General features: G+C 47.9%; 1 protein-coding gene across 1 annotated transcript; it reads right to left on the minus strand.

The window, feature by feature from the left end:
* Window positions 1–18: 18 nt before the first annotated feature.
* HYOU1 (hypoxia up-regulated 1) lies at window positions 19–13,128 on the minus strand. The gene is made up of 24 exons (XM_063417767.1): window positions 12,940–13,128; window positions 12,656–12,749; window positions 11,969–12,047; window positions 11,593–11,747; window positions 11,429–11,505; window positions 10,349–10,530; window positions 9,664–9,779; window positions 8,716–8,899; window positions 8,179–8,313; window positions 7,195–7,277; window positions 6,965–7,097; window positions 6,463–6,650; window positions 6,086–6,224; window positions 5,923–5,983; window positions 5,528–5,610; window positions 5,190–5,378; window positions 4,837–5,033; window positions 4,578–4,665; window positions 3,943–4,065; window positions 3,502–3,635; window positions 3,113–3,197; window positions 2,408–2,660; window positions 1,515–1,598; window positions 19–1,018 (listed from the first exon to the last, which is right to left on the minus strand). Exons 1-24 carry the CDS (start codon window positions 13,001–13,003, stop codon window positions 960–962), a joined length of 2,985 nt encoding a protein of 994 aa, XP_063273837.1. The 5' UTR covers window positions 13,004–13,128; the 3' UTR covers window positions 19–959.
* Window positions 13,129–13,838: the final 710 nt, after the last annotated feature.

Consider the following 13,838-nt stretch of genomic DNA (forward strand, 5'->3'; position numbering starts at 1 on the left):
CCGCTTGCACAGCCTGGCTGTCCGGAAGTGTCATTTTATTTTTGGCTGAAGAGGCCAGAATGGAGAACAATGTCAGATGTACATTCGCAGCCGTCGAACCCCACTCGTGTGTGTGGTAGCAGCAGGGTCCGAGGAGGCAGGTCACAGCCAGGGACAGGGAAGGTCACACGATTAAGTCGTTCCAAGTGCACAAAATATCGAGGAAGGAAGGCAGTTGCCATTAGACTTTCCAGGTTTGGTTGATCTGTATCACTGTCCTTGTGACTGACTACAGGATGTGCCAACACGGCCCATCTTTCCCTCTCCTCTACATTCAATGTTCAGAAAATGTCTTTTCTGAACTTTTAAAACTATAAACAGAATCTTTTTGTCAAGTCTTACTTCATGGTTTTTGGATTCTGCTACAGAGCACAGTCAGTTTTAACAAATAGCCTATGGAAAACAGACACAGTCATAGCTCAAAGCACAGATAATCTCCCTTCTCAATTTTGTTCCACCTTCTCATGAATCCAAGTATTAATACACCTCCCACCAGCTGAAATCACAATTTGCTCTAAGTCAGGGCCTCATATGGAAAGACAGCAGCACCTCAGGTCTGTATCCTTCTGCAATCATCTTCACAAGAGGTGGGGCAGAGTTTATTTTCCAAGTTACTTCCTACACCTTAAGATGTTTCTTTACTGCTTTCTCCCCACAGGAAAGTCACTTTAGTGACTTCTGTACTGAAACAGAGACAATTCTTGGTGGGCAGTCTGCCACATAGAAGAAAAACAAAAACCAATTCACTAAGTTAGTAGAGGCAAAATCCTCAGAAAGAAAAAAAAATTTACATCTCTATCCCATTGTGTTGTCAGACTCTTGTTGTGTTCCATTTACATCATGACTAACCAGGTCCATAAGAAAAACAAGAAAGTAACTATGAAATAAATAGATGCTGACACTCGTGGGATTTCAGGGTGTTACAATTCATCGTTTTTCCTGTTTTCTCCTCCAGCTTCTGCCTTCTCTTTTTTGGACCCTGTGTAATGAAGCAAACTCAGTTTCACACTGCAATGGTTTTTACAGCATGCAAAGCAGCATTGAGAGTCTCTGACATTCGCAAAATTTGCCACAAAAGCTGCAGTCCATGGTACAGAGGTTTTGGGAGTTGACACTCAGCTCCATTGAGCTGAAGACATGAACTCTCTGCTGCTGTTAACAGTGCTGCCCTGGCAGGAGGAGCAGCACAGCAGCTCTCAAGCATAGCCCGGTCTCAGCCATGGGACTGGCTGCAACCTGCAGGGACAGGCGCACAAAGAGCAGTGGTGCATTAGAATTCCACTCTGAACAACAAAAACATAGGAACAGCAAGGAACCAAAATTTGTCTTCCTGTTTGCAGAGTTAACAATGGATCAGTGGTCAGGGGTTCTACCATCATACTAGCTCTTACAGCTAAAAATCGGCAAAGGAGTCCCCAGACACCTTGCACTTGGCAGCTCCCAAGTTCCAGATCATTAGCAAAACATTTACCCACCAGAGTCTGATCCAGGCTTATCATCTATTGCTGCTTTCTCAGCTGTAGGAGGTTCCTTGGCTGGATCAATATCCTCCACTTTGTCTATGTTTAAAGCAGAAAGAAACAAAAGTCAAGGGAGAACACACAGAAGCAAGGTACAAAGAGATTAGGTGAGTAAAGGTGAGGTTAAACCAGCCAGCTGTGGTACCTCAGCAGGATTGTAATAGTTCACTCTCACAGTGGATCACTCTACTCAAGAGAAGCACCACTTCTCTATATTCCCGTCTGAGTGCCAGGCTTTATGTCCCCAGAAGGCCTGGAGACTGACTGCTGCACAGGCAGATGACCTTTGGAGCTGTGACTGTGAGCAGAATCCCTTGCTCAGACCAGAGGAACCATCAGGAATGCTGAAAAACAGCACTCCAGATTTAAAAGGACCAGGGCCCTTGGGATCTGAGGATCTTAGAAAGTTCAAAAAACTGTAAGTCCTAGTGCCATAAGAGATTTTTTTTTCCTGGGGTCCATCTAGATGACAAACCTTTCTCACCAACAATTCATTTTACTCATTTATCTAGGACAGGACCTTGAATATTTGGCTTGGTACATCAAAGTGCAGTCAATGGCTTACCTTTCCTAGAAGTTAACAAGTCAGCAAGACAGGTACTGACTATCCTGGGAAATTTATAAATTATTTCTCTTTCTTCATAAAATACCCAAACAAATGGTGTGGGGAAAAGGACACTGCAATACATAGATTTTCCCAGTTATCTTTGAAAATTAAGAGCAAAGTCAATCTCACAGTTAACTACTGTCCTCCCATCTTTAGCTCCCCATTCAATCAAGAGAAACACCATGTGTTATGATAATTGTATAACAGGGAGTTACATACATGCTCCAAGCCTGCTACTTACCTTCTTGTTTCCCCTCCGTGGGAGGGATAGTATTCTCAGTCTCAGGGGCTGCTGTAGTATTCTTGCCTGAATCAGTTTTTGTGGCATTCTTCTCCCTTTTGGGTTTGGGTTTTGCAAACTTGGCTTTATTCAAGAGATACTGCACTTCCCTGTCCAGGGCTGCTATCTTGAGCTCTATATCTTTGGAGAGCAGCACAGGTTTCTCAGTAGGAGTAAGCTTATTCTGTTCAGCCAGCGTCTCGTTTTTCCAAATCTGTGGGACGTGAGGGAAGAGGTGCTTTTGGAATGCTTCTGGGTTACAGGAACTGCTGTACATCACAGTATCTCAAAGGCACTGCCCCACCTATTCTGCTTTATTCAGGACAGCTCTCCTCCATGCTACATTGCCACCAACCTCTCAGTTACCCAGACACAGGACAAAGAGAAACAAAACCCAGTGCCTGCCTTTAAAAACCAAGCACAATCAGATCACTGGGCTCCACCCCCACCCTGAAGACAATTCCACATGCAATACAGGAACCATGATTCTCCCCAGACACAATGGGGTCAAGGCTGGGCATTAGGAAACACTGAAACACACATAAAGTTTGCTGGTGGCACAAAAATAAAATATGCATGTTCTACTCCATGACCTTGAGTGAAAGTAGAGGTCATAACCCAAACTGCCACCCCACCCTCCCCCAGCATCACTCCATCCTTCAGTACCGTTGTTTCATTGATGGCTTTTTCCAGTGTACTAAGTTCCACTTCTGTGAATATCTGGTCAGACTCTGGAATCATTCGGGCTCCCCTTGAAGATAAGAAAATTTATTTTTGTTAAGCCAAGCAGACTGCACTTTGGCAACTCTGTGGTTACAGCTCCAGTAACACAAAAACATTACAACAACCACGCTGGACCCTTCCTGCCCCCCATTCTGGACAGAGCTCATATATGCCTGTTCACAGGTCCTGCAGAACAGGACACCAGGGAGGAGGGTTCTGTTCGCCTTTTCTCAGGAAGTGCCACTGACTCTCACATTCACTCTGGTCTCATTCTGCTGGCAGCTCATACATGACCAGTTGCATGACATTCCTTTCCAAAAGCCTGTCCTTACCTGAGAAAGATGGTGGAGTGATTGAGCAGACTTTCCAGAGCAGCCAGGCGTTCTGGCCACTTTCTCCTTTCCTCAACACGGAAGAAAAGGTTCCTACAAAGCTTTTTCAGCTCTGAAAGCTTGTCTTTGAGCTCCTGAAAATGGGGGAGAGGAGAAAGGAGACAGTTTGACCATTGGCAACTTCAGAAGTTATAACTGCATTTGTTTTTCACTCCATCAAATACATCATTTTAGTGCAGTAAAAAGAGCCACATGACTAAGCTCTGCTGAAGCTCTTGTAGAAACATCAATGGCTGGGACAACTTCTTATTTTGTTCTGTGCATAATGCACTGGTGAAGCAAGAAACTCTCAAGAACCAGATTACAAAGGCTCTATCAGCCTCTGTGGCCACTTCCATGTCAGTGACAGCTGACTGGTATCCTGACTGCACACAGCAATACCTTTGTTGCAGCTGCATAGCCCTCCTCCTCCATCCAACTGGAAGCTTCACTAAGCTTTTTGGAAATTTCTTCTCTCTGCTCCTCTGTTGAGACAAACTGATACTCCTCTTGGTAAAGCTTGTCCTGAAAAAAACAGAGCAAGGACTCTGGTCAAACACCACTAAGGCCGGAAGTATAAAACAACCAGAGCAATCACTTGCAACTGCGCTGGGGTGCTGCCTGCACTCTCCCAAACCTGAGCTCTGCTTCTAGCATTGCTAGGAGCACAATGGTAATGCACCAGGTATAAATACACCCACATCCCATGATGGTAACACTGCAACAGTCTTTATTTCACTCTCACTTAACACTAGTTGCTTCTTCTGCACAACAGTTCCTGAGAAGCTTCTTTACAGTCTGGGGGCAATTGTTCAGAGTGTTAGACATGCTGAAAGGAAGCTTCATTTAGTATTGAGGAAACATGGGCCTGGAAAGCCTAACAGCATTAGAAAAGGTGACTGAAAGACAAAACCTGGGCTCTTCAAATCAGCTTTTCCCTCGGCTCAAACAACTCCCCTGCACTCAGATCAGCCAAAAGCTGCGCAAAACACTTTCTGCTCTCCTGAAATTCTCATTTCTTTATATCCCTCTCTTACCTGGGTCTCAAAGATGAATGACTCCAAGCTGTTGGCTGATTTTTCTCTTTCTTGCTTCTCTAGATCTCTGATCGTCAAGTCTTGGAGTCTAACATGCAAAGAGAACAGAAATCAAAGGTAGCAAGTGCCTTTCGTTGAGCAGCACATCCCACACACTGGCTTCTGAGGTCAGCAGCACTCTATGTAAGCCATCACCATTCCAAAGCAGTTTACTTCCTTTATCTAGAGTTTTTACTCAGCAGAGCCACTTCAAACCTACTTTTTCATTGAGCTCTTCAGTTCATCTTCCTCCAGGTCAGGCACATCATTTACATCCAGCTCCATGGTGATCTCATGGACAAGCTTCTGCTTCTTTGGTGCTTTGATCTTTTCTTCCTCTGTTTTGGTAGCTGTGCTGTCACTGGAACTTTTGGACAGTTCTTCCTCTTTTGCAGTTTCTCCATTTTCTTTGGGACCCTGTAACACAAAGTACGTTCTCAAGTAAGGGAACAGATTTTCAGATTCTGCAACTCTTTTCAAAGACAGGGCACTTCAGAGAAGGGAGAATTCCACTGAGGAAATGCCATTTCTTAGGTACTAAAACCAGTCCCATTCCTTCAATCTGATGCTCACCTGAGGCTCTAATTTCTCGCCTTCTTCCTTTCTATGTGACTCTACTTTCGGAGAGGCAGTTTCTGCTTGATCTGAAGACTGCTGTTTCTCTCGTCCCTGCTCTTCACCAGCATCTACAGTATGACTTTTCTCGTCTTGTTTCTCCCCCGGCTCTTCTTTACCTGTTTCTGCTAGGTTCTCTTCCTCCTCCTGGTCATCACAAGCAAGTAAAGGGGAAAGCAAAACAATGCTTTAAATGTGGAAATTCCATGCAATGTTTCACAGAAGAGGTAATTCTACATAATTGCCACAGCAAGGCAAAAAGGCTTCCTTCCAGGAGCAGTCACCCTGGGGCTCACCTGAACTGAGTCTGTCAGGTTCTCTCTGGCATCTGGTGTAGGGCCACCACCTCCAAACAGGCTTGAGATAGTGTTACCAAGTTCTGTTGATGGGAGACAACAAATTCAGAATGTCACCTATCCAGAGGAAGAAAGTTATCTTCAGCTCTCAGTCCTTCCCCTCACAATTGCAATGATTACCAAGGGGCTCCCTGGGTCACATAGGCAAGCTTCACACACTTCAGACTCGTACTTCTCCAACCTCCCTGCATGTCCTTGTGTGCACAGACAGCCACACATACAGTCAGACTGTGTAACTTCCACACCCCAAACCCAAAGAAACACAACGCTTGTAGTTATTTCAGTCACTACAGGTAACAAAACAGTCATTATGAATATCAAAGTTCTGTATTTACTTGTCAGTGTTGACTCCTCCTCCAGCTTGTCTTCCACCAAGGTCTCAAACACCGATTCCACCTTGGAAACAGAAGCTCAGGATTAGTTTTAAGCAGGGACCAGAGAGAGTGACAGAACTGAAAAATACATCAGCTGCCAACCATCCCAATGGATGGTGCTTACCCGGTCAAGACTCAGTACACCACTCTCATCCATGTTGAAGTGTGCTTTGATGCCTTTGGATTCATAGTCTGAGTGCTTCTTGAAACTGTCTCCAACTCCCTTTAGCCTCACAGTAGTGAGATTGAGAGAACCAAAAACTCTGATGACAGAGACAAAAGCAGAGAGAGAACTCAGAACAATAGTGCTGCAGAACAGCTAATCCCTGCTCTCACTCATGCTGGTGGTGATGGGCAACTGCAAAAACTGTCAGGGTTCGGTTTCCTAAAGGACATGCAGCTCAGAGAACAGATGTGCCAGTGCCAGTCAGACACACTGGCAATACATTTCCAGCCAGGCAAGTTGCATACCCACTGAGCTGCTGGCTGGACTCAACTCACCGCAGATCATCCTGGTTCAGGAATGTCAGATCTCCATAGTTGACATAGAACTCAAAGTCATCTGTGTAGCGGTTGAAAGTGATTACTTTGCGCTGGGGATAGGGTGCCATGCGCTGGAACAAAATCCTCTTGTTATGCTTTAAACTCCTGGATTTATCATCCTCCTCTACTTCACGAGTAAACTCTACCTGCACCACAAACAGAAGAAAGTAAGACTCAGCAACTGCAAACTGTGGCATCTTACGTCAGCAGTGTTCAACTGCTCTGCCTCATGCAAAAGTTGGAGGGCAGGCAAATATTCCTCAGCTGATATTTGCATATGCCTGGCTCCTTGGATAGTGCACTTCTATTATAAAGAAGACTTCCTTCTGCCTTCTTTATTCGATTGGCAGAAAGATCTCCAGAGCTTCCATACTCAAAGGAAGCTGAGAGGTCCCAACCTGGGCCGCTTCTCCCAGCACAGTCCCATACCTTGCACAAGAAGAGGAAAACCAAAGGTTACCTGGATAGGAAACACTGCAGCATCCCGAACAATGAAGGGTTTCACCTTAAAGGCTTTGCTCAGAGCAGCTGCCTGGTAGACTGCACCCATAGCAGCAGCCTCATCAGCATTGATATTCTTCCCCAGCTCTTCTCTACAAAATGAAAGCAACAGACATGAAGTTTGCAGCCTCTACATAAACAGCAGCTTGTCAATGGGAGACAGACTAGAAGGGGGCCTCACATACTCACTTGCCCACAGCTTTCAGCAAAACCTCCTGCACTTTGGGGACCCGTGTGGCACCGCCAACTAGAATCACCTGGTCAATTCCATCCTAGGGATTGGAAACAGTCACCTTGTCTTAAGAAAGCAATTTTGGAAAGCTAAGTCCAGGGCTTCCTTATGGTCCTTCCCTGGTCACCATGTGCTGACATGGTGCTCTAAGAACACCCACACTACATCCTACTGTCCCTGTGCAGGCCAGCGCCCAACAGATCTCAGATGGACATCAGCCATGCCCATATAAGGCACCTGGGGTCAGGTCTGTCAAATAGTGACAACACAACCGTGGCTTCAAGCCACCTGAAACATGGGGCTTGATTCAAATTTGGACAAATCATAGCTCAATGCCACAGGCGACAGTGACCTCAAGATCCGGTTGGATCTGAACAGACAGAAATCCAAACTCTAAGAAGTAACTCAGTGTCTTGCATTGAAAATCAGAGCTCAAAGCTGCTCAAGAGTTGTGGCACCCTGGAAAGTGACCATTTAACCCGCAGTAACTCCCTCCAAAGGACTGCCTCAGGTTTGGTCCAACTGCAGCCCACAACAGGGCTCCCTTTAGGGAGTGTGCAAATGAGAAGCCTGAACACCCATAACTCTGTTTCCAGATTCATTCAGTTAGAACTTCAAGAGTGAGACCAGAACCAGTATCCAAGACAAAAAGTGGAAACATCATTATTTAAAACCTACAGTACAAGAGTGGAGTGTTTTAAAACAAACAAGCCCCTCCTCCAAGTCCCTAATTTCTGGTGGATAGTGCAGGCGAAGCATGACACGCTTCTGCTTGACACTGCAGCAGGCAACCTCTCTGTAGCACCAACATCACTGTCACAATAGCAGGCTTCTACCTCTTAACAGTTCTGATAACACAACCACTGATGCCTCAATTATGATGTGGCAGCAGCTCCACACACAGAAGCTTCAGGCTTGGTAATGCATTTTCTTAAACACACCATGTTCATCTCCGCGCTACTCAGAGCCTGCTGCACAGGTCCTGGGACACGCTTGAACAAGTCAGAGCACAAATCCTCAAATTCTTGTCTTGAGACCTTGGCTTTGAAGTCTATGTCATCCAGTAGTCCCTCAATCTGTTCAGAAAAAAAAAAAACAGGCAAAATGAAATTAATTGTGGAGCATTTTCCAAGAAAAATCTTTGCCCAGTGTGCAAGAAGTTCTGGCTTTTGTAACACACAACAGACCTGACCATACTCATCTGAACCCTACCATTGCTAAGGTGATGAGAGGATGGAACATGGGTGTAACGGACAGCTTCTCTCAGTGAAAGTTTATTTAACACACTTGACACGAATAACTCTTCTTCAATCCACTCAATCACCGGTGCTACCAAGCGGGCACAAGCTGAGAGGGACCACCGGGAGCGAGGCTCCTCAGCAGACCTGTGCTGCAGAGGGACAGCGTTCCCTTACACCAGTCCTCAACCCACCCCACGCTCAGCCCCAAAAAGAGCAGGAGCCCCCAGCAGGGCAGACCTGCGCCATGTGGTCGGCATTTGCACTCAGCACAGTTTTCAGGCGGTTGGCCTCCTTCAGCAGTTTGGCCATGGCCCGAGGATTCTTCCAGACATCTTTTGACGGGTGCTGCTCATTAAAGAGTTTTGCCAAGTAGTCCCGAAGACGAAGCTCCATTTCTAAACCTCCAAGAGTACGGTCAAACCTGAGCAAAAGAGTGAACAGAGGTGTAATAACTGAAGCCAAATTGAAATACAAATTTCATGTATTATTTCACAAATGTGCAGAGCAGCAGGTAGTCAAAAGTAGCTGCAGTATTATCAGCTGTCATAACTGTGAAAGAACAAAGGTTGTCCCCAAAATAACACAATAAAATGAAAGAAAGAAAGACAGAAATAAGATTCACCACCACAACAGCCTTTCAACAGGAAATTTCATTATATTTTAGGTAAATGCCTTATTGCCAAGCATGTCAAACAGCTAAGAAGCAAAAGGACAACTGTATCAGGTCTCAGGTATTTTCTTGATAATAGTAATCTAAATGCTTTGGAGTTAAAATTGCTGGGCTGGGTATGCGCAGCAACCCTTTTTTTATTTGGCAATGCATTAAGTACACTGCATTTTCATTCCTCTCTAGAAGTATATTCCTCTTCTTCCAACTTAAACACTTTACATGAAATGAAATGGAATAGGTTTACATGGCTTGAGGCTATCAAATGCAAGCCTAAAACAAACTAAGAACATTGGTTCTCTCCTAGACTGCTGGAAGTTCTGTTACCTTCTGCAAAAGACAAGAACACCAAAATTGTTCCCAACTGGAGCCTTCTTGCTCCAAACGTTTCCCCCTCAGCCATCCAAATTACTTTACTGAAGCCTCACTGCAAAATTCAACATGATGAAGAGGTTGTGAAACAAATGGTTTCTTTCCTGAGACCTGTGGGATTTGTGGAACTCATGTGGAATTCTTACCCAATGCCTTGGATCTGCAATTGAGGTTGGGTTCCTGAGTCCTTGGTTTTCACAGTCTGATACGTAACAATAGTACAAACAGTGCTTCCTGCTCCCATGTCATAAAACATGATATTCTGAAAAGAAAAGCTGGGTCAATGAAGCAGAAACACCTAGATATCCCCCACAAATAAGAAAAGAACCCTTTCAGTGTGATACAGGCCACAGATATCCACTCCCTGGACTCACTTTATACCCTAAGGGCTGGACTCAGATTTTGACCAAACATGGGTGATGTTCAGGGTCATGTTTGACAGAAGGAGACAAGAATACTTCTAATCTATTTCATAGTTCAAAATCCTTAGTTTTGGTCTTTCTTCAGTCTCAGGAAAATCAAGTACTTCTCAGGCAGTGTTCCAATACTTCAAGTAATCGCTGCTGTTATTTTCCCCAGCTGATGGGCAAGGAACAAACACAGGTTACAAAATGGGAACTCCCAGGGCCTGCTCTCACTCCAGCTTTCAGCCTTCACCATACATGCATACAGGGTTTAATCTCTTTGTCTTGTTGGTGAACACATGAAAACAGAGGAGACTGCTTGATCAGCAGAGTCCACTTTAAGTTCTCTGGATTTTTTTCTGCAGCACTTTTTCCCCTGCATGGAGGCAACTTGACAGGACTCTCTGCATCTCCCAAAGGCACCTACCTGTGCCGTGGCATTGATGTCTTTCCTCCTAAAAACCCCATAGTTCAACGCTACAGCCGTGTTATCGTTGATCAGCTGCAGCACCTTGAGGTCAGCCATGCGGGCAGCATGCAGCACTGCTCTCCTCTCTGCTTGGTTGAAGTAAGCAGGAACTGTGATCACTGCATCCTTGATGGGCTGCTCTGAAACAGTTGCAGAAAACTCTGCATCAGTGTAGCCACATGCAAAGACTTGTTGAGATGAGTGACAGCAGCAAACCCAGAGGACCCAAGGTGAAGATCTGCACAGAATGCAACCCTGCAGCAGCAGTCAGGATCCCTAGGGATGAATCTCTGTATCCTGCTGAAACCAAGCAGACCTGGCATATTCACACAAAGCCACAAGTCTACTGACCTCTCTTTCATGTGTTTCAAATACTCTCAAATACTCTGGGTAGCCTTCCACTTCAACAAATACTATTTTCATGGAGCCTTACATTGTCATTGGATCATATTCACTCTCCAGTAAAAAGTCTTTGGACTGGCTGTAGTGTCACTGACCACATGACAAAACTTCCTAGTAATTTATCTCCTTTTCATTACTATGGTATTTCATTAGCAACACCGCATGAAATATGCATGACAGCCTCTTCTCTGTTAGCAGGTTTCACAGCAAGTGGCTATTTTTGCTCTTTTAGTTCAGCTCCAGCAGCAAGTCTCCATCCAGAACAGCTACAGCACAGCCTTCACAGAGCCACTCCCACCCTCCCCTGCAGCCACCTCCCATGTGCCTCCACTCTGATCATACATGTGAGAAACAAAACACTTCACTTTTCTCCAGAGACTGCCTGTAAGGCTTCTTCATTGCAAGGCTAGGTGGTAAATGGGGTGTCTGCCCCCAAGAGTAGGATTAAGATCCCACACTTGCATCATATCAGAAACAAACAATAACTGGATAACTACTAAGCTTGCTTACAGCCAACAGCTGGAGAGAACCAACATCCTGCTTCTGTAACTCCTGGGTTTCTGAACACTTTCAGTCTCTACCCAAATTCTTAGTGCACAAACACATACAAACAAGAAAAAGCTAAATCCTCCCAACCTGCAAATTCCTCAGCCAGACCACGTGAATAGTTCAGGACCATCCCCAGCATCTCCTCAGGAGAATACTGTATCGTTCTACAATGGAAAAGAAAATCAACAGTGAGCTGCAGAAGCCTGGCAGCTGAAGTCTATCCCACAGAGAACCTAAAAGCAGCCACTTACGGGGACAACTTGAAGATAACAGTCTGTCTTGTCTCATCCTTCACCAGCTCATGCTCTGGGAATCGGGACTGGTACAGTGCCACATGGGGATTATCGATCCGCTTACCCAGCAGATCCTGGAAGTATCGGAATGCCACCTTGGGTGTCCTTATGGACTGCAGAAAAAAAAACCCACATCACCCATTTGCACTCCTTCAGTTACACTGCTCTCAAACCAACCTCTCCCAGACTGTGGGGAACAACTCTTGCTATGGGAGTAGGAGCACACAGTCATTACACAGAGGACAAGGAGAGAAGCGTAGGACAACAATAAAGCACCGGCTCAGACATTTATCACAAAGTGGGATACGTGCATTCTGTGAACAGGAACTCTTACCATCCCCAGTGCGCTATCACCAAAGAGACGCTCGTTCTCCTTTAAGGAAACAGCCACGGGTGTTTTCCTTCGTGACTCCCTGAGAAGAGAGAGGGAGGAATAAGCTAGTTGAAACAGGAGGTGGGTGAGAAATCTCCTTGTTATCTCCCGACTCCCAGAAACCAAGGGCATTCCTGATCATATGTTCTCTCTCACCTGCAGATTCTTCTCTCAGTGGCTTGAGGATGGGCTGCAGCAGCAGCTGAATGCAAGAGATTCACCTGTGTTACAAGTACGGGCTTAGAACAGCTGCGGCAAAACAAACCTGGCTCTGGGCTCCTTTGTGGGGAACTAAGAATCAGGGGACAGGTGGGAACTGGATGCCCTTTTGGGTTTGCACCACAACGTGTCCTTAAGAACGTGGGCTTTTGGCACTTGCTCGAAAGGTACCCAAAGCGCACCCAAACACCTTAAAGAAGCATTAACAAACTGCCCTGGACGATGCCTCACAGCTGCCCACCTGGGGCAGGACTGAGTCACAAGCCTGCGTGGGAGGATGGGAGCCTTCCTCTGACAACAGAGGACAGGGATGGCCGAGTCCCTGCCACGCTCCTGGCGCCGGTGAGGGGCTACAGCCGCGGCAGGACAGACAGGATCCCACCCGGTCCCCCTCCCAGCAGCACCCGGCGCGCTGGAACAGCCGCTCACTTGTTCAGGACGATTTCCATGGGCACCCCAGGTTTCACGATGGCAATCTTCATCGACTCGCTGCCCACATCCACCGACATCACCGCCACCGGCTCTGAAAACAAACTCTCGATGAGAACCTGCTCCCAGTGTGGGCGGCCAAGACAAAGACGTGCCCGGACAGGGCGCTGGGGTGGCATTTGAGCACCGGCCGCTCCTCCCCGATGGCCCCGCACCGCCGGCATCGTGGCCCAGGCTGGGAGAGCCCGGGGAGCCGCTGCCTCCCCTCACCGCCCCGCACGTACCTGCGGCGGGCAGGAAGCAGAAGAGAAGCAGCCAGGGCAGCGCCCAGCCGGGCAACCGCGCCATGCTCGGCACCGCTCGGCTGGGTTCGGTTCGGCTCGGCACTGGCCGGCTCGGCTGCACTCGGCCCGGCGCGCGGAGCAGCCCCGCCGCGGCGGCCCCGCCGTCTCGCCCCGCCCCCTCCCGCACGCGGCACGCGCCCATTGGCGCGGCTGCCAAAGCTGGCCCCGCGCGCCAATCCCGTGGCGCGCGCGCGTCCATTGGGCCACGTCGGGGGAAGCCGGAAGTAGTCACAAGCGGAAGCCGCAGCCCCATTGGCCGAGAGCGCCGGGGCCGCGGGGGCCGGCCTGAGCGGCGCGCGTGCTGGCACCGCGGGTGCGCGTGCCCGCGCCTCACGGCAACCGAGCCACGTGCGATCCGTGTGCGCCCCCTGGCGGCCGAGAGGCGCCTCGCGGCCAGGCCGCCACCAAACCACGCCCCATTGTAGACCACGCCCCATTGTAGACCACGCCCCCTTGTAGACCACGCCCCCTTGTAGACCACGCCCCCAGACCCCGCCCTGGGCCCGCCCGCTCCGCTCCGCTCGGCCTCGGTTCTGGCTTGACTCAAGTACGGCACGGCTCGCGTGGACTCAGCCGGGTCTGGCGCATCCTCAGACTTCTCCCTCTTTTGTGCTGCACCCCTTCCATTGGTCTCTCCCCGTCCTGATGTTCCGGTCACTTCCCGCTGGTGCCTCCTGCACCTTCCTGCGGTCCCCACAATCTCTTCTGCACGATGCCGTGCCCCCCTTCAGCTCACTCCCAGTGAGCTCCTAGGGGCCCCAGCCCCTGCCCAGTGCCCCCCGTCCGTCCTCCCAGCCCAGGGGCAGACTCTGGTGTCTGTAACGTGCTGCCAGTTCAGA

This window comes from Prinia subflava, chromosome 22 (genome assembly GCF_021018805.1).
Source record: "Prinia subflava isolate CZ2003 ecotype Zambia chromosome 22, Cam_Psub_1.2, whole genome shotgun sequence".
Taxonomy (NCBI): Eukaryota; Metazoa; Chordata; class Aves; order Passeriformes; family Cisticolidae; genus Prinia; species Prinia subflava.